The sequence below is a fragment of the Eutrema salsugineum genome, unplaced genomic scaffold (genome assembly GCF_000478725.1).
Source record: "Eutrema salsugineum unplaced genomic scaffold, Eutsalg1_0 scaffold_9, whole genome shotgun sequence".
In the NCBI taxonomy this organism is placed as follows: Eukaryota; Viridiplantae; Streptophyta; class Magnoliopsida; order Brassicales; family Brassicaceae; genus Eutrema; species Eutrema salsugineum.
The window spans coordinates 2,976,216-3,001,436 of NW_006256342.1; the positions used below are offsets into that span (position 1 = coordinate 2,976,216).

Genomic DNA, 25,221 nt, shown 5'->3' on the forward strand with positions numbered 1-25,221 from the left:
GGTATATTGATGGTATAAAATTTTTTTTTATAAGTAATACACATTGATAGTCGATTTTTAATATTGAGCCGAGAATGATACATGGGCCGGGTCTAACCTTATGAGGCATATTGAGCGAGGCCCAGGTTTGTTTCACTTACTATTGTGTCGCTGCGCACTGGGCGAACCGTGATACGAGAATACTCCGTTTGTCACGGTTGCGACCACCGACGAGGACAATGGCGGGTAATAAAATCGGTCGTGACGGTGGTTTACCGGCAGATCTCACCGGAATGACCAAAAGTCAGCTCTACGATATCATGTCTCAAATGAAGGTGCACTTCTCTCTTTTCTCTACTCCCCGATTATCAGCTACACTCTTCCTCGAAGGTTTTTAATCCTTTACGGATTGAAAAGAGGATTTTCTTTTTTTTTTTAACTTCTTTCCCAAAATCAGTTTTATATCGATTGAATCTGATGGTGCAGGCGCTGATTGATCAAAACTACCAACAAGCGAGGGAGATTTTGATTCAGAATCCTCCTTTGACGAAAACTCTTTTCCAGGTTTTTCTCAACTTCCCTAGTATTTGCATTTTGTGCTGTCTGATAAGCTAGGGAGATTCTGATCCGGAGCTTCTTACTCTTATTTTGTTTGGACTAATTTGGGATTAGTATTGTTGTAGTAGCAGTTGATTAACAATTAGGGTTTTGTGTGGTTTCCAGATTTATGCCTGGGCAACTGCGAATGTACAAAAAAAATCCATTGATAGATAGATTTTAGATTTGTATATCGAGATTGATGATGATACTATATTTGTTAAATGCCAGGCACAAATCATGCTTGGAATGGTTCAGCCTCCTCAAGTGGTATTTGCTTGGATCTTTTTGACAAACAATTTTCTTTAAGTCATTTTGGCTGTAGTAGTCTCATTCCATGCATCTGAAATTTACAACTCTCTTTATCTAGATTCCGAAAGTTGAGCCTCAAGTCTCGCAAACTATACCACCAAAGCCAAATGTTCAAGCTCATATTTCTTCAGTTCAAGGCGGAGGCGGATTACAAGAGCCAGCACCTGCAATGCAGCCACAAGCCCCTATTAGAAAACACCCGACGCCACAACCGATGCCTATGCCTCCGCCTTCTGTTTCTACAACCATCAATGCTCCATCACAGCCACCTTTCACGCATCCCCAGCGTCAGGGACATCTGAATCCTGCTGGCACTTCTCTGTCCCATCCACAATCTTCTCAGGTTCAAAGCGTGCCTCCTCCGGTTCCCCATCATCCGACATCCCAACCACCTCCGTTTCATCATCTTGATATGCCAGCCTCCTCGACTCAGTTGCAACAACAACAACAACAACCAATGCACTCAGGTGGAGGTTCTCATTTGGCTCAGCAACAGCCTAGACCATACCATCATCAGTTTGGACCAGCCCAGACTGGTCCAAACACTGGGTTTCAGCATCATGGCGCTCCTTCTCAGCATCATTCTCAACCTATGTTTCATGTGAGTTTGAGTTATTAAGTAGCGATTATCGTTCTTCTTTGGTCTCATTCAATGTGATTTATGTTTTTGATGGGCTAGAGCTCGTTATTTGAACCATTTTACAGTCAGGGAACAGACCCCCTGCTTCTGGTGGACCTCAATTCCCGCAGGGACAGCCACATCTGCCTAGCCAGCCACCATATCAGGTATTTATACTCTTACTTTCTAATATTTTTAGGCGATATTCGGTGGTTTTGCTGATTGAGTATGCAATTATGTTGCTTTATTTCTTGTACTAAATCCCTAGTGCCATACTTTCAGTGAGTAGTTTCACCATTTAATGAGGATTCTTTCCAACATATTTCATAATTAATCGTAATTAGATGTGGGAAAGTGTTTTCTTCAGGAATGATTCTGCTTATAGTCGTTTGTTGTTATCGTGTTTTAAGTTCTGATTACGTTTTTGCTTAAAATAATAAACGTTCTAAATGGAAAATATGCACGTTTTAGTTTAGCTGGTGGGTCTCACTGCTTGTAATCTTGACTTTTGTTTCAGGGAGGAGGTCAATTTCGTGGAGACTACAACAATAACCCATTAGGAGGCCCCATGGCTGCAGACAGAGGTCCTTCTTGGATGGCTGGCCAATCGGAGAGCTCAAACATTACTCATCTCCCAGGCTTAGGACCGATTCCTCCACCAAGCCAAGTTGGCCCTGGAGGCGGCCCACCACCTCGGCCTGCACCGGTAATCTACCTTACCCTATTTCAACTTTAAAGATACAGCCATTGAACCGCTGGTGCTTCTAGGATTAATATTCATGTCGATGGTTTGTGTAGTTATTTCGTTCTCAGCATTCGTTTGCCAGTTGCAGTTGTGTCTTTTACCGGAAGTGACTTTTGCTGACCACAGAGCAATGAGCTTATCTTCTTTTGTTAATGATTTTAATCTTCATATTTGTGCAGATATCTGCAGAGATGGAGAAGGCATTACTTCAACAGGTGATGAGCTTAACACCAGAGCAGATCAATTTGCTGCCACCAGAACAGAGAAACCAAGTCCTTCAGCTTCAACAAATTCTTCGACAGTGAATTTCATTGATACTATGATCCTCTGGTCTCCGTGGTAGCACTTAGAATAGAGAGGTTTTGGCTTTGAATGTAGTAAGGTCGCAGAAAAGTTTGGGATAATTTGTAAAAAAGAAAAGTAATTAGTTTCTTTTTTTCAAGTTCAAGGCATCACTTATACTTTTTGGTCATAACTCCCTGAAGAAAATCTATGTGGTTTCTCAATTTGATTTACTGTTCGGTAACAATTTTTGTCTGTCTTTCACTATTTCGACGTCTTGTTTACAGTTTTCTTCAGACTTGTTTCACATTCTGTGTAATACTTTAAAAAAATGTATACCATTTTCAAAAGAGAATTTCCAACGAAAAAGTCTAAGAGTGGCATACATAAATCACTAAAAACAAAAGGATTTATATATGGCGCTAAATGTACTAATCTTTTTTTTAAAGAAAAAAACATGTTTTCTGTGTGTGTGTTAAACTGTTATCATACTTGTTCTAGTAGATATATCAAAATAGATTAGAAATGTACAAATTAAGATTACTTAAAATGGGGATTCAAGATTTTGTGGGTTAAGAGTTATGAATAAAGACTTCAGAGAATCGAGGAGCTAACAACTCCTCCACATTCAAGTTGAGCCACTTCCAAAAATTTAGTGGTTGGTGGTTCCCACAATGTTTCTGGATCCTTGAACTTGCCCATTTTTTGTTCTCTGCCACCAAATGATGTGATCACCAAATTTATTTATATAGATACCTTTTGGTACCAAATATTTATTTGTTTCCCAAAACTAACCCCTTCAACATTATATCGAATTATTAGTTGTATATTTGCTTATTGTAATGAACCTATGTTTTAAGATTTATTTATGAAAAAGAACCTGTAAACTGATATACAGGTTTTTTATATTAGTTAGAAAGTTTGGTTCTTCTATATAATTATATATATATATATATATATATATATGTACATGGATCATTTTCAATAACTAACTAGAGCAATAAACCACTAAGCAAATTAACTATTTAATATTAGATAGATATTTTTATTTATTTAATTTTATATAAATGTATGCAATAAGACGGAGGTGAATAGGAAGCCCCACATATTTTTCATCTTCTTTAAGGCACGTAATGGTCCAATTCAAGCTGTCCTCGCTAGTTTCATGGATGCATGCATTGCATCTATTCTCTCTTTTTCTTTTCCTGTTCTATATATTTTTCTTTATTCTATGTTCAAATTTATCTTTTACTTTCGAATAATAAATTCTCAAATTACCAATATTCATCTTTGAAGCCCTAAGGCACAACCATTATATGAGCAACACATGCCATGGACTCCACTCCCACTTTTTGGAGTTTTCTTTATAGTTTTGACCATTTATGAGTACTTATCCAACTGGAAAATTTAAATAAATTAAACAAAACAATATACATCCTGCATGAAGCTGCATGAAGCTGCATGAAGCAATGCATATTCGATTCTACTCAGTATTATTTAATGTCACAACGTCTTAACAGTTAGATGTTTTTCAGTTAAAACTAAATCGACAAGAGTGGGATACTGGAATCTATGTTAATTAGAGATATTTTTAAAGGTATTATTTACTAAAATACACATGATATCTACCAAATATTCTTAAATTTTTTAAAAAATGTTAAAGGAACTTCCTTTTTCTTTTTATCGTCTATAATTCAACTCATACATTTTCGATCTTAAATTAGGATTATACATCGATCATAATAATACAAACTACAGTAGTTATCAAACCTCCATATGTTGAAAAAATATCTAGAAACATTCCCGCTTCTTTTGAGTTTTTTAATTATTATTTTGGGTTCGAAACATTCACATTGCTTCACCAAGCATTGTAATGAAGCATTCCGTTTTTTGTATGAATTCACATTTTATTAAAAAAAAATCTAGAATTTCACAAATATTCTTCCCAATCATGCATATGATGAATAGGGAACATCCATCAGATTCTATGAAGTATGAACCTATACAGGGACTCATGCAATTATTCATACAATGAAATGAAATGAAAAGTTATGTTTAGATAATTACAAAATGAATAGGAAAAAAATATCTTTGTTGATCCACGATTAAACACGTCCCTTCGAAGTCCACAATCCACACAATCCACAATCTTCCACAAATTGCATAAAACCTCTCCTTGTCTTTGTGTATCGTTTCGGAGACACACATCATTATGTCTTTCTTTCGATAGCAACAACCGAAGGATATTTTGGTCAATTTCCGTCTACAAGTCCCTCAGGTCTAAATCCAGTTGGTGTTGGAGAGTTTATATCATATTTGCTTGTCTTTATTTGACCCCAGTCAAAACTGCTGATCCCATTTTTAGGGGCTCATTAAGATTCCTTTTTCCTAAAACTACAGTTTTGATGACTATATTTCGGAGGACGTTCCAGTTGAATTTTTTTATTTCTTTTCAATTTTTGTATTTAATTAATAATGCAAGAGCTAGGTTCCATGTTTCGGTTTAGAAAGTAATTTGATCACTTCCTCTCTAATAAGAAATCTTTTTTCTTAGATAGTTTCATGAAAGTAAGGCATCATCTTACTTAAATGTAGTATCGAGCTTGTACAGTATAGAATTTTATTACTACTGCATTCACCATGCGTTTATCTTGTATTCCTGTTTCATTATGACTCGTAAAAGTACATCTCTATTCAAAGCCTATATCAAACTAAACAATAAAATATCAGTCTATCCCTTACCAAACTGTATTCAACTGATTAAACGTATTTAGTTATATCTGATAATATTATTCTTAACTTAGCTAATATATCGAAGCAACATTCCGTATGGGACATGACCATTAGTCTAAAAGTGTGATTGATGAGGTTTCTACAACTTTTTATACACTTTCATAATCAATCATTATATTTTGTAATCATTTTGGCCGGATCTAACTAGAATTTAGTTATGTTTATAATTCTAACTAAATTTAAACTATTCCTTTTAAAAATTTGTGTGAAAACTAAAAAATATTTATTTAAGCGGAGTATTATTTTCATTCTAAACCACTGGTTTGACATTTTAAGATGTAGATTTTGTTTATTCAGAATAATAAATAAATCTATAGTCTAGGGATAACTAAAACATAAAGTTTTAACCTCGACAAGTTAGTGTTTATGTAACTATGTTACAAAACGCTATACATTGAAATATTCATATGACCAATTAATTTCCAAAATTATGTACTGTTACATAAAATATCTCCATAAAGCATTTGTCACTGACCGATCTAATTGAATTGCAATCTCTAGGCAATAAATTTGTAATGTGGACATTACGGTATACATATCATTTGGTTGGCATTTTAATTATTGAAATCGAACTTTGAGTATTTTTATCCAAAAATGGAGAAATTAGAAAGACAACAAAAAAGGGAGAGAAAAAACAAAAGTCAAAGGGTCCATGATGATGAATGGAAGACAGTACTCCCATCCCTCCATTGCCCCATCTCTACTGCCTCACGTGCCTTTGCCTTCTGCATATATTAAATATTCAAATAAAATTCAATCTAACTGAATAATAAATCACATCAAAACACACAATTAAGAAACATAAGAAGTCTCTTTTTTTATTTGAAGAAGTTTTAATGAGAATTGATGACCTGTACCTGCATGGAATCAACAGCATCAGCCTCTGCGTTAAAATCATAATACGAACTTGCTGCTGTAAGCTTCATAGATAAAAACTGAATCCGCATACAAAACGGATTAGTAATTAATGACACAAATGGAAATTAATGGGATGATCTGCACTAGTATAAATTTATATTCATTATAATTATACCTCGACTTGATTTTGTAAGGACTGGACGTAATTAATGATCTCGTCCAACATCGTAGCCATTCCCATTGCCTGCATCACCAAATATATATATTTTCAGTAAAAAGCTAAAAATAAATTGCTAAAGTCTACAGTAAACAAACTAAGTGATTTAAATTTTCTCAAAATCACGGAATCACCTTATAACACCCGGGGACTATATCTTGCAAGCATCTCAGTCTCTCGTTTATTTTCCCTCGCCGAACCTGAAACATAGTATGAAAATTCAATCTTTGTACGTACTCATAATTTTCATTATACAATTTATATATAAGATTAACAATTTGAAAATCAATATATTTGATTATATAATTAATTATTACCCTCTCTGCTAAGCTGTGGCTATCAGTGGCTTGACCTCTTTTGGCCCTGACATGGACAACTTCTCTCTCTTTCTCTTCTTCTCTATTCTTAGACCTCTTCCCTCTCCTTGAAGAAATCTGTGATTTCAATTAGAAAACAGAGTTAGAATAGTGGAGAGTGAGAGTTTCGTCATATGAAATTAGGGTTTCAAGGTTATATAAATACATTTTTTGTCAAAATATTTCCATTTAGTGAAACTTGAGCAGAAGAGGTAGATAGAGTTTGATCAGAGACACTATTCTCCGACGTAGATACAGACGCCATTAATGTTTTTCTCTTTTTGGTATCGACTCTTGAAGACTCGTCGTTGTCGTGAATATTAGAAGGGAGAAAAATCCCCTGATGAAAATTATTATCTGGAGATTTTCCGGGAAACTGATCTGGGAATTGTTGATGTTGATGATGAAAGAAAAGAGAGTCGAGAGAAGAAGAGAAAGGAGGAGCAAACATTGCTTGGAATTGATGAAGAGTGTTGTTGAGTTCTGCAAGTTGAGTTATGGGATCATCCATTGTGAATGTCTGAAAATCAGAAGAAAGATTCGCCATTATTGAGTTTCTATTTTCTCAAAAATATACTTTGCTTCTTTTTTTTTTTTCTGAAATGGAGAGTGGCTGTTTTCGGTCGAGTAAACTCCGTTTATATATAGACAATATTTTTCCTATTTCTGTCTTAAAAAATTTGGAATAAAAGTGGGCGTAAATAAAATTAAAAAAAAACACAAGAGAAAATAAATAAAAAGAAGGGCCAATGAAAGTGATAGTTATGGGATTTTTGTAATGGAGTGGGCCCTCTTAATTTATCAGGAGATATATATCCAAATAGAGAAAGTGGGTAACTGTTTGGTAGTGGGACCCGTGAGCTCTATTTTTAGGCAATTTCTCAAGGGGAATAACTTAAAGATAATTTCAATTGGCACTCTTTTCTTTCTTAATTTCCCTAATCTATTGTGACGAATGAACGACTAATGAATATTGAATTTGTTACGTACTTACGTTTGTCTGATATTGTATTGTTCACAATTATTTAGTCAAATATATATAAATTCCAAAGTCTTTTTGTTTAGCTACGTTAGTTTCTTCTCTTGCACGGCTGATCAAACACGTTTTTCTTCTGGATTTTTGCTTTGGAGTTAGGTTCCTATCTTGTTATTTTGACTTTGCGCATTACTAGTTCGTGTAGCTAGTAAACTGATATACCAGAAATGTCGATTATGTGAGGGAAGCAGTGATTGTTTTGAATGCATATGTTTGCCAAAACTTCTTAATTAAATTTACGTACCGCGCGCGAGTTAACCGAATGAGCTAACCTTTTCAAAAACTTTTATTAAAATAAAATCAGAGCTAATTGTGAACAAAGCCAACCGAATCCTATATTTGATAATACCTTCAGTGAAATTTAATCCTAATTTGTTACAAGAAAAAAAAATCCTAATCTATTCCTAAAATGGCTCGACTAAAGAAAATCAAAGGCAAAGTAGAAGTCGGCATTGATTTAAACACATGGCTAATAAGCAAAAACTAACTTCAACAAAGAAAACCAAGTATCATATTGAAGAAAACAAAAACCGAAGGCAAGTTTTATATAATATCACAAAACTCTACATAACATACTAGCTAGTGATCGACTTGTGGAGAGGATCATTTAACCGATTCGATTTTCGTCGGCTTGGTAATTTACATATGACAGCCGAACTTACCTAAACTATAAGATCATTAGAATTAGATGTAACCATTTAAATGTCATTTAAGGGTACATCACACACCCAATAGAAACCAATAAAACGAAACCACATACACGTTAGACTTAGTTTTAGTTTTCAAAGAACAAATTTATTTAAATTGGTAAAAAATAATAGGTTGTTAGACTTTTTTTGTTTTGTTGTTTAAGCTGTTAGACTTGTGTTCTTATAGCCATTAACTGAATTTATTTCAAAACAATATAAAAGTCATACCGCGCACCAGTAACAATATTGGTGCCCAACTGTTCCTCTTTGGTAAGATGGAAACTTGAAAGTTGAAATTATGGTACTTGAAGAAAGCTGTTACTTAGCTATACTGCCTAAAACAGCACCGCATATATGACTCAGCTATTCAAACTATATTATTATTTTTTGAAGAAAAACGTTAATTAAACAAAAATAAACCTCAAAAACATAAATTTTTTTCTTCTTCAACATGTTGTGCATCCTTTAAGGTCGCGTGTTCGATCCACGCTCACCGCACCAATGATAGAGTAATGATCGAGCTAAGAAGAGAATTGAGAAGAGAAGAAGTTCTTTATTGAAGATATACTGCGATTACAAACAAGTAAGATCACAATCTCATGACGATTGGATCCGAGATCTCATAACGATCTTACCGAGCTCATCTCGCTCTGGTTCTACAAGTTCATAAATCGCATAAGAAGAAAGTGAACAAGAAAGAATCTATTTATACTTCATCTCTTTCTATAACTTGGTCAATAAGAGTCTTTTACTTTCTGTTGACTAACTCCAGCTCGTTTTGACTCAGTGTATTTCTTTCCACCTTTGGCTCTGTTTCCGCATTATTCTTCTTCTTTCTATAGTAAGTCTGATATATCATCTTATCAATAACGATGAATCGAAGCTCAGAGATGAGTAACAATGGCGGAAACAAAGATTCTCTAATTAGTCGTTAGAGAGCTCTGATACCATATTGAGGAAATGCAAATTGTCAAAGAATGTACAAGTGTTGATATATATAATCACACGGTTTAGCTAAAGGAAACAAACCGGTGATTTAATCTAACATATGTACATTGAACCGGACATAACCTGGTATATATCTAATAACCTTCAAGATCCATTTATATGATTTATATCAAAATGTGTTCCAAACACTCGTAATAACTCAAATATAACGATATGATCCATGAACATAAAATATAAAAAGTCCCTCTCTTCGTCTCCATGAACATATAATATAATGGATGCATTTACATGTTTAAAATTCATCTACCTTCCGCGAAGGAAGACATGGTAATGGAGGTCCTCGAGTACTCCTCAACGACGTTATTCTGTCCAGACGCTCCTCCGGTACTTCTTCTACTTTTAAAACTGTTTGGTTCGCTACCGGTTATTCCAAAACTTTTTGAACCACCTCCTGTACCGGTCCCGGTACTTGTATAGCCGCCTCCTCTACGACCTTGGAGTCCAGGACGACCCGGTCTAGGCAAATCGAACGAATCGCTGGATAACATCTGATGAACCGTGTTCATGTCCGGTCTATTTGATGTGATTTGCTGGCAACAGAGCAACCCTATAATGAAACATGTGGCTGCTTCGTCGCGGTTGTATACTCCTGCTAGAGATTGATCCACCAATGCCAGAATTTTGCCTTCTTGGTACATCTTCCACGCCTGTAACGAATATAGATTATGGTTATTGAGTCAGACCGATTTTGGTTCCAATGGAAAATGAGCACATGTTAGATTTGTTGACATCTAAGCAGAACAATTATGGAAACATGCAGGGGACTGAATTTGCATGGTTTGGTACAAAAGCATGATCCGGGTTGGTTTTGGTGAGTAGTAATAACCGATTAATTAAGTAAATCACGGTTCTGATACCAACCATAATCGATTGGTTAATTAATTGGTATAGATCATTGTGTTAGAAAGAACAGGTTAATAGTATGGTTCAAACTTACATAGCTCAAGAGATCGGCCATTTCCGGTCCAAGTCGAGGATTTTGGTTCTTTCTTCCGCTAACTATCTCCAAAACCAAGACTCCAAAGCTGAAAACATCCGATTTGACAGATAAAAGCCCATGCAAGGCATACTCAGGAGCCATGTAGCCACTGCATGAACACTCACATATATTAGACTAATACATATACAACATTCACATTTTTTTCCCCCGAGATATTAGAGATTGTAATGGATTAATTGGTGAACTCACTAAGTCCCAGAGATTCTAAATGTATTTGTATGAGTGCCATCGCCTGGGAACAACCGGGCCAAACCAAAATCGGAGATTTTCGGGTTTAAGTCATTATCTAGAAGAATGTTGCTGGCTTTGATGTCTCTGTGGAGTATTCGAATCGGAGCTTCTTCGTGTAGATATAACAGTCCTCTTGCCACGCCTATAATTATTCGCCATCGACTGTACCAGTCAAGTAAACCGGGATTTATCTTATCTGGAAATTACAGAGAAATCAATGGTTCAACCATACCGGTCTGAATTGAATGAATTAGACAGAAGAGAACCGATTCGGTCCAGTTCCGTGTGGTTTGTTCCGAGAATCTATTATATTAAAACAGAACCACATTTAGTACTTGCTTCCAAACACCCCTAATTTTTTTTAAATGTTTAAAAATAATTTTAATAATTATTTATATTTAATTTCGAAAATTAGTTATTTATTTAAATATTTTTAGAGTTCCTTAAATATAGGTAATTTAGATTTGATTTGATTTGATTAAAAATAATAAATCAGATATTAATTTAGATTTGATTTAAAGATTTTAATTTAAATAATTTTTATATACTATTAAACATTTTTTATCAAAAATATCTAGAATTTTTGAAAAAAAAAATAATTCAAAAATGAAAAATAATAGTCATATTTAAAATATAAAATATTTATAATGATGTAAATGATATGATATTTATGTTGCTTATATAATATATTTACGATTATGATTTATTTACAAATTAATAATAAAAATAATAGGTAAAATTCAAATGTATAATTTAAATATTAAAATAATATTTTTTAAAATTCATAGAACTAAAAATATATATAAAAATCGGGTTAAAAATATTTTGGTAACTAAAATCACTAATTTTGAATTATACATGTATATCAAAAATATATTTTTCATACAAAATAAAAACATAATATGTAGTTGATTAAATTTTTCATACACTCCTTGATTAAATTTTAGAAAACTATAATGCTAAATAATACTGTTAATACATCTGAAACTTTTAACAAATATTTATATTATACAGTAATATGAACGGAAAAGTTAGAATTATGTTTTGATAATAGTTCATTTTGAATTAATATTAGCGGACGGGTTAAAATTATATTTTTATAATCATAATTAATTTTAATACTATAAAAATATATCTAAACACAAAAATCAATATTTTCACTTATTAAAAAATATATTTATAAAAATAATTATATCTAAACTCAAAAACACAAATTATATTACAAAATTCGTTAAACAATAAAAAAATATTCCCTCTGCGGATGCACGGAGTTAGAATCTAGTTAAAATTAAAACTTAGGAGGTCACTCTTGTCCTCAACAAGAGTGAAACTAAGAAATGTTGCACTAACCGAAGAGAAAATAATCGAGACTCCGGTTAGGGAGATACTCGTAAACCAGCATCTTCTCCGGACCATGAAAGCAACAACCCAGCAACGAAACCAAGTTCTTATGTTGAATCCTAAGCAAGAGCTTAACCTCGTTCGTGAATTCTCTCGACCCTTGTCTAGAATTCACCGCTAGTTTTTTCACAGCTACTTCTTCACCACTCGGCATCAGTCCCTATATATTGTCGATTCATTGGAATAAACGTTGCTTTTTCCAACCAAAAAAAGAAAGAACTTACTAGTGTTTACCTTGTAGACAGGGCCAAATCCGCCGTGTCCGAGCCGATTCTTCTCGGAGAATAAGTCAGTCGCGGTTTCAAGCTCTTGGAGATCGAAGAAGATGCCACGTTCTCCACCATTTCCGCCGTCTTCGGCTGATACTTCTCCCCCAGAATTGTTTTGACCACCGCACATCTTCAGCAACGCCATGAAGCCACCGTAAAGACGGCGAACCATCTCTGGTTAGCTGGTTTTTATTTTTAATGTTACTCTCAGTATTGCGAGAAAGGTTGTGTGGTCTTTGGAATAGATATTATTGAAATATCCAGTTTGTTTTTATGAGTTGTTTTGGTTGTACCGGAGTGGCTTATACTATATCTTCGTATTAATGTGCCTGCGTAAACAAGTCTTTGAGCCGGTCAACATAGTTTACTCAGCATGAAGACATAACTACTTAGACGCGTTACATTAAAGTTCCGTTTTCATATTTTTCCTTTTTTGGCCTTTGTTCAAACGTTTTTGCTTTTAACTAAAATATTATAGACAGCTTAAGAGACAAAACATAAGAACATAGTCCATAGACAAAGTCAAGGAGTCAATTCTAACAAGTAGTCATATAAATCCCAAAGTCAAGTCAATGCAAGGTTGAAGGGACCTATTCGATTGGATGATAGAGTCGCAGAAAAGAAAAATGAAAAACATCTTTGTCGTAAGAATTTTCTTCTTGGACCATCTCGACATGGGTAAGACTGTAAGGTAAATAAAATGGAAAATTTCACAGTTCACACACACAAGGGAAAGCGAAGAAAAAGTAAAAAAGAAAAACTGAGATCGTTTAAAAAGCCCGGCCCAGGCCCAATCCAATCCAGTCACATTAGATAGCTAAAATCGGGTTACTTGTAAACCGCTTTGGCTGCTAACGCCACAGTCGCCGGGAAAAACCGCAGAATTGTTCGTCGCGGCGGCTTCGCCATGAGGTTCCGGTATGCGATGGTCTGTTCGTCGAATCAGAACCGGAGCATGGAGGCTCACGCTCTACTAAAGAGGCAAGGTCTCGACGTTGCTTCGTACGGGACTGGGTCTCATGTAAAACTACCTGGACCGTCTGTCAGAGAGCCTAACGTCTACGACTTTGGAACTCCTTACAAGCAAATGTTCGATGAACTCAGGCGCAAGGATCCCGAACTGTATCCTCTTCTGTGTTTTCCCCTCGCGTTTCTGTGATTGCTCTTTGTTCTGTTGCTTACTGATCATGATTTGTTCTTAGCTTTGAAGACCTAATTTCTGTTTAGTCGCTGCTTCAGTGTCAATTCCCTTCTAATGCTGTGATATTCGTTGTTTTTCCTACGTTTTCTTGACTGGAACAGCTATATTGCTCTCCAGATTCCGTAATTTCAGTGGTTTAATCCTCTTTTCAACCTGATTTTCTCAAGACATTGATTCCGGAGAAACAAATGTTTAGTCCAGCCTTTGATGCCTTGTTTTTTTGTGCTTAGAACATTGTCCATTGTGTTGTGAGGAGTCTTGTAAACTTGAAGTTTGATACCTTAACTGTTTCTTCAGTTACAAGCGGAATGGTATCTTACAGATGCTTAAGAGGAATTTATCTGTGAAACTTGCTCCCCAGAGGTGGCAAGATAATGCTGGTGATGGTGTGTTTGATGTTGTAATGACATTTGAAGAAAAGGTTTTCGATTCAGTTCTTGAAGGTAATCTAAATCCTCCCCATTTTACTATTAAATACTTTGTTTCAAAGTTGCTTGATGTTCCATTTGAAGAAGATCGAAATGTTGAGACTTTTAACTTTTCTATGCGCGCTGTTTCCCAACAATCTTTTCATTTGGTAAATTATCTCTAACTAGTTATGTTAGATGTATAAATATGAATTGTTGAAGTCGTAAACCATCCACAAGTCGTGTGAAACTCAGTTATTTAACGGATAAATTCCATTTCTCGTAACTCAATTTGCTTTTATCTTGCTGTATTCATTAGCTGAAAATCGATTGCAGTCATGGTTTGAGGGAGTTTTCTTGCCGTGTGAAAGTAATTTGCACGTTGTTGTGTGTCATACTATCTTCATCTCATCGACTTGGATACTATTACCAACCTGCAGATCTTAACAACAGAGAACAGCCACTTATGAAAACCATACTTGTGATGAACTTGGAAGTTAAAGATAACCACGAAGAAGCAGCTATTGGTGGCCGACTTGCCTTGGAACTCTGTCAAGAGGTCAATAATCCTATCAAGAAAATCTATTCTTTCTATTGTTCACCTTTTTTACTGTCATCACTCATGTAGTAGCAGCTTTTGATACAACTATATACTGGGGTAATACTAACATCGACGATTGTTTTGGTTTTAGATTGAAGGGAATGAAGCATGGGAAGATACAATCGATGACATTGTCGCAGGTTTTGAAAAACAACATAGGCGGAAACTTGTCTATAGCATCTCATTTTACTGAAGATACCATCATCAGTTGCAGTAAGCAGTCAACGCGAGCTTTCTTTCGATATGCTTAAGGTTTTATGGTCGAGAGTGGGGAAGAAATTGTTTGTTAGAAACTGAGAATTTGTTTTCCAAAACACATGCCACTGCTTGTTTCTCCTTGCTTGAAAGTTGAAACAGAGCCCGACTCCTGAGCTGATTCTACAAACCAAAACTGTTTCTGTTTCTGTTTATTTAAATTTTAAAATGGAAAAAGTAATATAATAGATAGGTGACACTACTTGTCTTAACCCAAGCATTACTTCATCTTTAATGTCGCAATCTAAGTTAACGTGTTTGTGTAAAACGCAACTCGTGTACCAATTGAATTAACCCAACCCCTAGAATCATGTACAAGTCAATTTCAATGTTTCCAGCAAAATCCCATGCCCGTGAGATTAGATATTTATAGAAACCCAATGGCGAAAAGTCATTTTAAAATTCAATGACGATCATACTCTTCACTATATAACTTTTCGTTCGTCCCACAGTTCTTAATGTTTAGCTTTAAACCCATCAGGACACCACAGACCCAAGAAATAATGAAGAGCCATGAAACACAAGAAGACCCTCTTCAACAAGAAAGTCGTCATCTTCACCAAATCTTGATATCGAAGATATTCAAATCACATAAATTCTTTCAAAACCTTGTGTTGTGTTCGTTTCTTATCGGTTTCGGATTCGGACTCGGCTTCATACTCAACTTCCACATAAGAAAAGTCTCATTCAGTCCCCAACTCTTTCGTCTATCTTCTCTTGCCTCCTCCTCTTCTCTCTCTCCACCGCTTCAGCCGCCGCCAACACAGCCAGAAAAATGCGTTTTTAGAAATGAAACTGTTACGACTGATGTCAATGATGAAGGGCAAAAGAGTCATTCTCTGATGGAGCCGCAGAACGTGATGCATAACATGACGGAGGAGGAACTCTTGTCGCGAGCATCGATGAATCAAGAAAAGCCGTTGAAGACGACAAAGAAAGTGGCGTTTATGTTCTTGACGAGAGGGAAGCTTCCTTTGGCTAAACTGTGGGAGAGATTTTTCCAAGGCCATCAAGATCTTTTCTCCATTTACATTCATGCGAGTGACCCACTTTACGTTGACGATGATATTCCCCAAACGTCGCCGTTTTATCGCCGGAGGATTCCAAGCAAGGTCAGTCAATTTCGTCGTCATTCCCTCACGCTTTTTTATAATTAAATTTATTTGTTTTTTCGTAATTGAGATAGTCAAATTAATCAGACATAATAAGGTCGACTATAAATATGAATAGTGGTGCATACAAGTATAACGTGAAGGGAGTGACAAAATTAACAAACAGTGGTTAGCATAATTATCCCCTTTTTTTTTCAATTCGCCTTAGCGTCTGTTAATTACGAATTATGGTTGCAAAACAAAGGACAAGTGTACTTCCATAAAAAAAATCAAAGGACAAGTATAGTTCCAAAAAAAAAAGAGCAAAGGACATATAGAGTAATATGTGGTGGCTGTAATGTTCAAGACATGTTAATTAAGATTAACTTATAAATACGTAGATCCGGTATCCTTTTTTATTCCCTCTCTGATCCGTATACTTTTTGTTAGATTGATTAACATAAAAATACATATTATTTAGCATAAAATACGTATACTTTTTTCGTAAGATTAAAATTATATTACAACAACAGCAACATATAATGATGCGTGTCCAAGAAGTTAGAAAAATCGAGAAGACAAGTCATACAACAAATTAAAGGGATGTTTCATGGACAAGAATCATACTGTATTTGTCGGTAGAAAAGAATTTCGTTAAAAAAATACTTATACATATATCACGAGATGCGACTAATAGTGACATTATTGTTTCTCTTTACAACCAGTTATATAAAGTGATTATATCTAATTCAGCCACTCAACAATTAGTTCCTTTCATTCATATACATATGTCTACGTTTACTTCTTTTAAGTTTCTTTATCAATAAATATCATCATATACTATATAAATAATAAATCGTTGAGTAGTCTATTATACATACCGACATACGTATTTTTAAATCCATCAACTAAATAAATTGCTAGTTATAGTGATAATAATCATCACGATTCATTAGTCTAATCTTCTTCTTAAAAATGTTTTGTATAGGGAGTGGAATGGGGAATGGTGAGCATGGTGGAGGCTGAGCGGCGGCTACTGGCCAACGCTCTGCTCAACGCCGAGAACCACCGCTTCGTCCTCCTCTCGGAATCCGACATTCCTCTCTTCAACTTCTCCACCATTTACTCTTACCTCATAAACTCTCAACACTCTCACGTCGACATTTACGACATTCCCGGACCAGCAGGTCGCGGCCGCTACAACCGCCGTATGTCTCCGGTCATCAGCCGCCGCAACTGGCGAAAAGGCTCACAGTGGTTCGAAATCGACCGTGAGGTAGCTTTGGCCGTCGTCTCCGATACCACTTACTTCCCTTTGTTCCAGAAACATTGCCGTTTTTGTTACGCCGATGAGCATTACTTGCCGACCTTTGTCCACGTCATGTTTCCGGAGAAGAACGCGAACCGGTCGCTGACGTGGACGGATTGGTCACGGAGAGGGCCCCATCCGAAGAAGTATACACGACGGTTGGTGACGGCGCAGTTTTTCAGGAATCTGAGGAATAGAAAAGAAGGGTGTGTGTATAATGGTGAGAAGATTAACAAATGTTACTTGTTCGCTAGGAAATTCGATGATAGTTCTTTGGATAGGTTGATTCATTTTGCTCATCTTTAGCCCTATACGTTACGATTCGTGTTTTGGTAAGGTCCATTTGTGTATTCGAAATTGTAAGGCCCATCTGTAATTACAAAACTCGTTCACATCTCCTCCGTTTTTTTCTTAACATAAATCTTGTTTATCTTCTTATTGCTTTTCATGATTTGTTTGATAATAACTAGAAATAACTATCATAATTCGTAACTTGTTACTTGAATGGGCTAGAAGCCATATAATGCAGGTTAGAAAGTGGTCATGTGGCAACTGAATTAGAAGATATGAAAAAGAGTAATAGCTTTCTTACTTTAGTTAAAATAAGACAGGATTGTAAGAAGAGTCCATGTTTTGTTATTTACAAGAAAATAAATAATAGAAAGGAATCTTTATCTCCAGCTCAAACTATTACTGTAAAGCTTGCATATGGATGGCATGATTCTCTCTCTCTCCTTCTGAATGATGTATATTATGGAAGGCTAAATGCAAAAAAAAAAAAAAAAAAAACAGATTCTAAACTTATATTCTGGATTGAGTAAAGCAAATTAAAAATTTTTAAAAATCTAGAACTTAATTATATTCTGGATTAAGTAAGGCAGATTAAAATCTGAATCGACTCTAAATTACGTAATATATATTATGGATTGCGTAAGGCATATTACAAATTTTAAAGAATGTAAAATGTTAACTGCATAAAGCAGAAGATAAACTCTAAATTGCATAATATATATTCTGGATTGCATAAGACAGATTATGAATTCTAAAAAGTATAAGAAATTATATTTTAGAAAATAACGGTTTTAAAAGTTAGTTTAAAAAAAGTCAAACTGGTTTGAGACTAACATTTAATCTGATCGATAAAAAATGCAAAGCAAACACTATACAGAAATGCGTGAAACAAGCTAAAGTTTATCTGAGTTTAGTTTTCAACCATGTGGAATAGTAGAATACTACTCATCATCTTGTCACACCAAAGGTCTTAACAAACACGATCAACATACTCAAAAGTATGTTCGCGAACAACATAAAATGTGTTCTCTAATAAAATCCATGGATCCCAACGAAATCTGGAAATGTTGTTCTCGTAATTCTCTCATTCCTTTCTAGTGTGTGTTCTTTTGAAGTTACATACACCACATTATACTATATTTACTAAATTTAACCTGTTTCGACAAAATTTCAAAACCTATAAAAGTTTCCTACTTATATTATTTATTTATATACCCACCAAAGAAATATCAACTCTCGAGCTTAAAAGAAAACTACATCTAGGTCGAGCGAGTTAAAACTTAATTATAAATAGTGCTGTTTCTAACTTATCTTTTTTTACTGACATTCGACGGATTATTCAGAAAACAAACTTTCTTGTCTCTAACCAAATTCCAAACAAATATATACTGTCAAATTACTTCTTTTTATCTTATTCTCCAAAATATGTTTCATTTCTAAATAATTTTCTTTGTAGTTACCACAATTTATGATTATTTACGGTTGATTTATTATTGTTAAACTAAATGACTCAATGGTCAATCACGAATTCACGTGAATAATAAATGATTGATAGCTGATAATTTGGAGATGGCTTGAGCTCGTATAATATAAGCCACTATTAAGAAAAATGGTATAATCGTGGTCATGAAAAAAAAAAATGGGTCTTATGATTCATCAGCAAATAATTGTTAACAATTATACGCACGCGGCCGTTTTGTGTTTGTTTAGTTTTGTTTTCTTGTAATTAATAATGTTCAAAGATTTAGAGTGAAACTCAAACTAATTAATAATTGAAATCATAATATGTATATGACTATCATGTTTTAGATTCTACAGATACAAACGTACAAAACTGTCACTTATACTATTATGCATATATTGGTATATATACCTAGAGATGTATAGAAATGGAATTTGGCTTAGTCAATAGTAACACAATATTGCGAAAGGGAAGGCAGCTTCCAAGAAAAAAAGCAGTCACATATGCTTCGTCAAGACTCAAGACTCTATCAGGATTTCTTGACGCCCATTTCTTATTTTTTAATTTCAGTTCTATTTCATTACAAATTATAAACAGAATACTCAATTCAAACCATACTTATTTAACATCGTGATAAAGACTTTGAAACAATACCATACAATAATTTATCATCGGGGCAATCCATTAATTACATGACGCTCCAAGAATATTTAGAAGTTAAAAATAAAAAAACAGTGAATTTAATTAAAAACAAGTGATTTTTGATAGAGACTAAACAGAGCCGATTGAAACTCAAAAGATCGACAAGTTTTGAGAAGAGGATTGAGATTTGAAACCCACCCGACAAGAAATTACCCGAGAAAGGCAAATCAATTTAACGAACCTTCTTCGAAATTATTCACTGGACCCTTTATATATAGTTTAATATTAGTGAAACCATAAGAGATTGGATAAGATTAATTTTCTTAACGAATGACATTTATGTTGAAAAACGACTGTTATATATTTTCTGGTTTAATATTCGGGACAAGTAAATAAGAATATTTTTGGAAAACGATGAAAAAACCCAAAAGGTTAGATTTGCTTACAAGATAGTTCGGCGAAATTGATTTCATATACCGTAAAAGGTTTGTTACATATATAGCCCTATTTGTCGGACGAGAGTCACGAGACCAACCAAAACGTTGCCTTTTTCCATCAAATTAAGAAAAGGAAATCAAACCCTGTCTTTTTCTTTTATCATTTTTCTAAATTAGCTTTGGAGGATTGGCAATTTAATGGATAAACTGATTTATCATATTAAGAAAAAGAAGAGAAAAAAAAAGAGTATGTTATTGTTAAATTCTTTGACAATCGAGAAGATAACAAAAATTCTTTGGAGAACGGACCGGATCTATCGTACACTCGTAGTGCTCTGCTCTCCACAGAACGTAATCAGGTGGATTATGGATCGTGCCTAACATCAGCCGTTGGATCTAGAACACAACAGATGGAAAGAGTACGTTCGTCCACTTGTCGACAAATGACCCTTTCTCTTTTGGGGTTGACGTCAAAAGTCTCCTTATTTATGACGCCATAAATAGAAAATTCGCGTGGACTTCTTTGAGATGCTGCCAGGTTGTTTCCTTTGTCGTTCTACGAACTTTCTTTCTTTTTTAGTTTCTCGTTTTTCTATAAAATTATTACAAGACTTTGAGACTAAACCATATAAATATATTCATTGCCCCTTTATACATAACAAACATTTCTATTAACAGATTAGATCAAACCTAGATCTCTCTCTCTCTCTCTCTCTCTCTCTCTACTCTCTTTCTCTCAACTCACCAGACCAATTCCATGGCGGGGAAGAGGTTAATTCAAGATATAGAATTCGATCAGGAAAACAAAACCGAGAAACGGACGAAATCTCTACCATCCTTAACCTCGTAAATCTTCTCAGAATTTCTTGATTTTTTCTTTGTTATAACAAATTTTATGAATTAAATGAATCATAATTACCTTAATTTTTTGGAAGTAACATGTTCATGTTCAATCTTCTTATATGCCACACATATTTATATGCTTGTATATTATGCACATGCTCTCTTGCTCTCACTTATCATATTGAAATCAATATCTTATTTAGATCTTATACTATTGTTTTTTTTTTGTTCTCTGACTCTAGTTTTCTAATAAACTATAGTTTATGTTTGATTTCAGTGTGGTTCGAGCATTGATTACAGAGGACAACATGCAAAGCTTTTCTTCAGCCCTAGAGCCCCTTCTTAGAAAAGTTGTAAGTACTCTTTAGTTCCAACATTGTATGTTAAATAGCGCTAGATTCATATGCATATATATTTGTACTTTAAAACTGATAACTAACTTACAGATAAAGAAAATTGAAGATATGATCAAATTAACAAATTGAGAACTAGAGATACATATTTACCACGTTTAATCAAATACCCATACAAATATATACATAAGTTTAGTACTGACGACATCTAATATATATGCGAGCTGGAATTTGATAAAATAAGAAAGATTCAATCCTCCTTCTCATTTTATGTACAACACATGTACACACCACAAGCACACACACACATATATATATATATATCATGCATATATATAGTTGCATAAATATTATATACTTACATAACATTATATTACTATATCATAACTTCATGAAGATATAAAGTAATAAATACTTACAAAGGTACAGATCTTTTTAGTATTAATAAGAAGACCTCTCTAACCTAACACTACAATCAACTTTATATATAGAACGAGAAGACAAAAGAACGGTCCACACACATACACATATATGCACATATATGCTAGTATCATTGACGAGATCTACATACAGGCCAGCATATTTAATACTACCTTCATTTTACAAATAATATATTTTTATAATGATGATTTTGTTTCATGCATGAAGATTGTTGTTTTGAATTTGTAAAACAAAATCTGATGTTCAAACAAAAAAATACAAAATCTTGTATATCTTTTTTCAATTTTCATGTATTCGTACATTAGATTGATTAACATATACAGTACTTACTCGAAAAAGGTAAATAATACAACAAATATAATTATAAGTATTCTAGTAAAACTTTTAATTCGTGTGATCAATCATCAAACGGAATTTTTGTTTATTATTGTTTTGCTTTCCATGTAATCCTGATTCAATATAAAAAAATATAATGTGGATGTTACAAAAAATGATAAAGGGTATTTTATAACTCAACTCTTTTTGGTGATGGGAACAGGTAAGACAAGAAGTGGAACATGGAATAAGTAAAAGACTACGATCATTTTCTCGGTCATCGTCGTTTCGAGTTGAAGCTCCGGAGACTCCGACATTAAAGCTAATGTTCCGTAAGAACTTAATGACACCAATATTCACCGGGAGTAAAATAAGTGACGTGGACAACAATCCACTTCAGATCATCCTTGTTGATGAATCAAACAATGATCATTCGATCGCCCCAGCGAATCTCGACCGTCCGATCAGACTAGACATCGTTGCTCTTCACGGAGATTTTCCTTTGGGTGATAAATGGACCAGTGATGAGTTTGAGCGTAATATCGTCAAAGAAAGGGAAGGGAAACGGCCGTTACTTGCCGGGGAAGTAACTGTGACGGTGAGAAACGGCGTCGGAACGATCGGAGATATTGAGTTCACTGATAATTCGAGTTGGATCCGTAGCCGCAAGTTTAGAATTGGCGTGAAACTTTCGAAAGGGAGTAGCGTTCAAGGCGTTGCGATTTGTGAAGCCATGACCGAAGCGATTGTTGTTAGAGATCATCGTGGAGAATGTAAGTTCATTTTCTTTACTTACTGATTATTTACCCTAATTAGTAATTAATGAATATATAAAAAAATATATCTATAGTCTATACATATGAGTTTTGTGCTTGGAATTATAGAAATGATTAAACACTCCACTAGAGATGATAGTAACATATCACTAGAAGCCATATTTCAATTTATCTTTGACCTGAGTCACCTGACCATATATCACATCTTAATGGATTACACTATCAATCATGTACTCTTAATATCTACAGAGACTTTTTTTTCTTTTCTTTTTCACATCACTTAATATATACAGAGATTTTCTGCAACATATGTGCATTTCAATACATTAAAAAAAATTGGGTCAAAAGTTATTGTAATTGCTCCACTAAAAATTGTTTTTTCTAAAACTATTATTTATCAACTAAAAATTTGATATGTATATATATTTGGTTATATATTTTTAAGAGAATCTTAATTTTTAAAATTTTATTTACTATACAAATAGAAGAAAAAAATCGGTTACATCAAAATTGTTGTATTTGGTCATATACTTTTGAAGTCCTATAGTTTTCTAATCATGATATATATATATATATATTATATGCTTTCTCTACATATATTCTTGTTATTTTTGTCTGTATATACACAATTTTTTTTATTCCATTTTGCTATTATGTTAAGAAAAAAGTATTTTCGATGTGGACCATATATATAAGCAAACGACTGTCCACTTTATATAAATGGCTCAAGTCTTTGGTCAATACTCATATTGTCCGAATCTTATAAGAGATAACACGCAAATACTAATTTAATGGGTTCAACAAACACATGCATAAACAGATATCCATATAAAGTACATACATAGGGACAACAAAATACAATTTTAAACAATTTTTATTAATAATTTTGTTTTGTACAACTTGGGGTTGGTGAAGTGTACAAGAAACATCACCCACCAATGTTAGAAGACGAAGTGTGGCGGCTAGAGAAGATAGGCAAAGATGGGGCCTTTCACAAGAAGCTCTCTTCTAAAAACATCAACACTGTCCAAGACTTTTTGAAGTTATCCGTCGTTGACCTCGACGAACTCCGTCAGGTAAAACTGTTATTTATTAATATAATTTTTCTAAGTAGATTCAAAAATAGTGTTTTTGGTGAGTAATTTGATTATTTGACTAATAAGATTTACTTATTTACAGATTATGGGACAAGGAATGTCTGATAAAATGTGGGATGTCACATTGAAACATGCTCGAGAGTGTACTTTGGGAAATAAGCTATACATTCACAGAGGACCTGATTTTTTACTGACCTTGAATCCGATATGCGAAGTTATGGAAGCATTGATCAATGGTCAGTTGTTTTCCAGTCGAGAAGCGCTGAATCAGGTATATACTAGCTTAATTAGTTACATTATTTACTTTGAGTTTTAGTCATATATTAAAGAAATTGTGTTTTTATTTCGTTTATGGTAAAATTGGGTTGCAGATCAATATTAAGAGGTTAGTTCGACAAGCTTACTCAAAGTGGAATATGTTAACAGTGGTCGAAAGAAAAATGAACGAGATTCCTCTTTTGACACAAGGTAAATTAAAATACAATTGTTGTTCCCATTATTTTTGTCCAACTGTTAAATATAATTAATAACTAAATATAAATGACGACATAATTCTGATCATACAGGTGATACTTTGGACCAACGATATGCTGCAAACCACTATCAGAACACCGAAAACAACAGATCGTATCAACAAAACGGATATGCTCCAGAGAGATTGACGAACAATTTGGAGATAATAAGCGAAGGGTTTATTACAAATCCGATGGAATTCGGTATATGTTTCAATGTTACTGGATCTTCGTCCCAAGATCATATAAACCCTTTCGAAAATCCTCATCTACGTTAGAATTGGAGTACGAAGCCTTTTCTGCCTTCACCATGATTATTAGACTCTTTCCAAAATAAGGATTTAGTTTACTTCTCGGTAAAACATGGGATATCTATATATGTGAATCATTATTGTACAGAGATATATGTGTGAAATTTAGAAAAAGAGTAGTAATATTTTTCGTTGAATGGTATACTAGTTGTTTAAGTTTTCACGTTAAAACGTGACCTGTTGCTTTTTTTTACCATTCTCGTTATTAATCAATTTCAACACTTGTGTTTTTAAAAAATTGACTCCATTACAAATTAAATATGATGTACTCGATAATTTGTTATTCCGCAATTCATTTCATTGAACTATTTATTTGACATGCAAGTTATATATATCACAAATCGTTCTGCCTATAGATTTGATTAATAAAACATGGGAACTGTGTACTAGACTACTAGTTAGTTAACTTGGTGATTCACTTAAAAAAGAAAACCCCTCGAAAGAAAAATATTGAGTGGAGCTGAGTAGCCTTTGGGTCTCCATTA

General features: G+C 34.1%; 6 protein-coding genes across 8 annotated transcripts; 4 read left to right on the plus strand and 2 right to left on the minus strand.

Moving 5' to 3' along the window:
- Positions 1-155: 155 nt before the first annotated feature.
- LOC18007956 (proline-rich protein HaeIII subfamily 1) lies at positions 156-2,781 on the plus strand. Of its 2 annotated transcripts, XM_006390439.2 has the most exons (7): positions 156-314; positions 466-543; positions 808-846; positions 947-1,489; positions 1,594-1,674; positions 2,025-2,213; positions 2,432-2,781. In XM_006390439.2, the coding sequence occupies exons 1-7, from the start codon at positions 219-221 to the stop codon at positions 2,555-2,557; spliced, it is 1,152 nt and encodes a 383-aa protein (XP_006390501.1). In that variant the 5' UTR covers positions 156-218; the 3' UTR covers positions 2,558-2,781. The 2 variants fall into 2 exon arrangements, with proteins under 2 accessions (XP_006390501.1, XP_024007777.1); XM_024152009.1 differs by lacking the exon at positions 2,025-2,213.
- Positions 2,782-5,784: 3,003 nt separating this feature from the next.
- On the minus strand, positions 5,785-7,365 carry LOC18008430 (transcription factor BEE 3). Of its 2 annotated transcripts, none has more exons than XM_024153199.1 (6): positions 6,925-7,365; positions 6,720-6,836; positions 6,537-6,602; positions 6,361-6,429; positions 6,179-6,262; positions 5,785-6,052 (listed from the first exon to the last, which is right to left on the minus strand). In XM_024153199.1, exons 1-6 carry the CDS (start codon positions 7,303-7,305, stop codon positions 5,969-5,971), a joined length of 801 nt encoding a protein of 266 aa, XP_024008967.1. In that variant the 5' UTR covers positions 7,306-7,365; the 3' UTR covers positions 5,785-5,968. The 2 variants fall into 2 exon arrangements, with proteins under 2 accessions (XP_024008967.1, XP_006390502.1); XM_006390440.2 differs by having other exon boundaries at positions 6,185-6,262; positions 6,925-7,305.
- A 2,214-nt stretch (positions 7,366-9,579) lies between these two features.
- Positions 9,580-12,644, minus strand: LOC18008263 (putative receptor-like protein kinase At4g00960). The gene is made up of 5 exons (XM_006390441.2): positions 12,358-12,644; positions 12,073-12,283; positions 10,681-10,918; positions 10,429-10,579; positions 9,580-10,138 (listed from the first exon to the last, which is right to left on the minus strand). Exons 1-5 carry the CDS (start codon positions 12,562-12,564, stop codon positions 9,731-9,733), a joined length of 1,215 nt encoding a protein of 404 aa, XP_006390503.1. The 5' UTR covers positions 12,565-12,644; the 3' UTR covers positions 9,580-9,730.
- Positions 12,645-13,195: 551 nt separating this feature from the next.
- Positions 13,196-15,068, plus strand: LOC18008322 (RNA polymerase II subunit A C-terminal domain phosphatase SSU72). Its single transcript, XM_024152741.1, has 4 exons — positions 13,196-13,514; positions 13,891-14,036; positions 14,441-14,559; positions 14,693-15,068. Exons 1-4 carry the CDS (start codon positions 13,300-13,302, stop codon positions 14,792-14,794), a joined length of 582 nt encoding a protein of 193 aa, XP_024008509.1. The 5' UTR covers positions 13,196-13,299; the 3' UTR covers positions 14,795-15,068.
- Positions 15,069-15,277: 209 nt separating this feature from the next.
- On the plus strand, positions 15,278-17,652 carry LOC18008432. Its single transcript, XM_006390443.2, has 2 exons — positions 15,278-15,968; positions 16,936-17,652. The coding sequence occupies exons 1-2, from the start codon at positions 15,315-15,317 to the stop codon at positions 17,560-17,562; spliced, it is 1,281 nt and encodes a 426-aa protein (XP_006390505.1). The 5' UTR covers positions 15,278-15,314; the 3' UTR covers positions 17,563-17,652.
- A 3,124-nt stretch (positions 17,653-20,776) lies between these two features.
- LOC18008416 (protein SAR DEFICIENT 1) lies at positions 20,777-24,974 on the plus strand. The gene is made up of 7 exons (XM_006390444.2): positions 20,777-20,934; positions 21,209-21,284; positions 22,264-22,813; positions 23,732-23,892; positions 23,996-24,184; positions 24,285-24,381; positions 24,480-24,974. The coding sequence occupies exons 1-7, from the start codon at positions 20,846-20,848 to the stop codon at positions 24,701-24,703; spliced, it is 1,386 nt and encodes a 461-aa protein (XP_006390506.1). The 5' UTR covers positions 20,777-20,845; the 3' UTR covers positions 24,704-24,974.
- The last annotated feature ends 247 nt before the right edge of the window (positions 24,975-25,221 follow it).

Bases quoted from the DNA above. Each gene is read 5' to 3' on its own strand.
- LOC18007956 (XM_006390439.2), top strand. From the start codon at position 219: ATGGCGGGTAATAAAATCGGTCGTGACGGTGGTTTACCGGCAGATCTC. The intron at 315-465 runs GTGCACTTCTCT...CTGATGGTGCAG, and splicing joins ATATCATGTCTCAAATGAAG to GCGCTGATTGATCAAAACTA. The intron at 847-946 runs GTATTTGCTTGG...CTCTTTATCTAG, and splicing joins TGGTTCAGCCTCCTCAAGTG to ATTCCGAAAGTTGAGCCTCA.
- LOC18008430 (XM_024153199.1), bottom strand. From the start codon at position 7,305: ATGGCGAATCTTTCTTCTGATTTTCAGACATTCACAATGGATGATCCC. The intron at 6,603-6,719 runs GTAATAATTAAT...ACTATGTTTCAG, and splicing joins GCCACAGCTTAGCAGAGAGG to GTTCGGCGAGGGAAAATAAA. The intron at 6,053-6,178 runs GTCATCAATTCT...TAATATATGCAG, and splicing joins TTGATTCCATGCAGGTACAG to AAGGCAAAGGCACGTGAGGC.
- LOC18008263 (XM_006390441.2), bottom strand. From the start codon at position 12,564: ATGGTTCGCCGTCTTTACGGTGGCTTCATGGCGTTGCTGAAGATGTGC. The intron at 12,284-12,357 runs GTAAACACTAGT...GACAATATATAG, and splicing joins GATTTGGCCCTGTCTACAAG to GGACTGATGCCGAGTGGTGA. The intron at 10,139-10,428 runs GTAAGTTTGAAC...TATTCGTTACAG, and splicing joins TGGCCGATCTCTTGAGCTAT to GCGTGGAAGATGTACCAAGA.
- LOC18008322 (XM_024152741.1), top strand. From the start codon at position 13,300: ATGAGGTTCCGGTATGCGATGGTCTGTTCGTCGAATCAGAACCGGAGC. The intron at 13,515-13,890 runs GTATCCTCTTCT...CTGTTTCTTCAG, and splicing joins AGGCGCAAGGATCCCGAACT to TTACAAGCGGAATGGTATCT. The intron at 14,560-14,692 runs GTCAATAATCCT...TTTTGGTTTTAG, and splicing joins CCTTGGAACTCTGTCAAGAG to ATTGAAGGGAATGAAGCATG.
- LOC18008432 (XM_006390443.2), top strand. From the start codon at position 15,315: ATGTTTAGCTTTAAACCCATCAGGACACCACAGACCCAAGAAATAATG. The intron at 15,969-16,935 runs GTCAGTCAATTT...TGTTTTGTATAG, and splicing joins GCCGGAGGATTCCAAGCAAG to GGAGTGGAATGGGGAATGGT.
- LOC18008416 (XM_006390444.2), top strand. From the start codon at position 20,846: ATGGCGGGGAAGAGGTTAATTCAAGATATAGAATTCGATCAGGAAAAC. The intron at 23,893-23,995 runs GTAAAACTGTTA...ACTTATTTACAG, and splicing joins ACCTCGACGAACTCCGTCAG to ATTATGGGACAAGGAATGTC. The intron at 24,382-24,479 runs GTAAATTAAAAT...CTGATCATACAG, and splicing joins GATTCCTCTTTTGACACAAG to GTGATACTTTGGACCAACGA.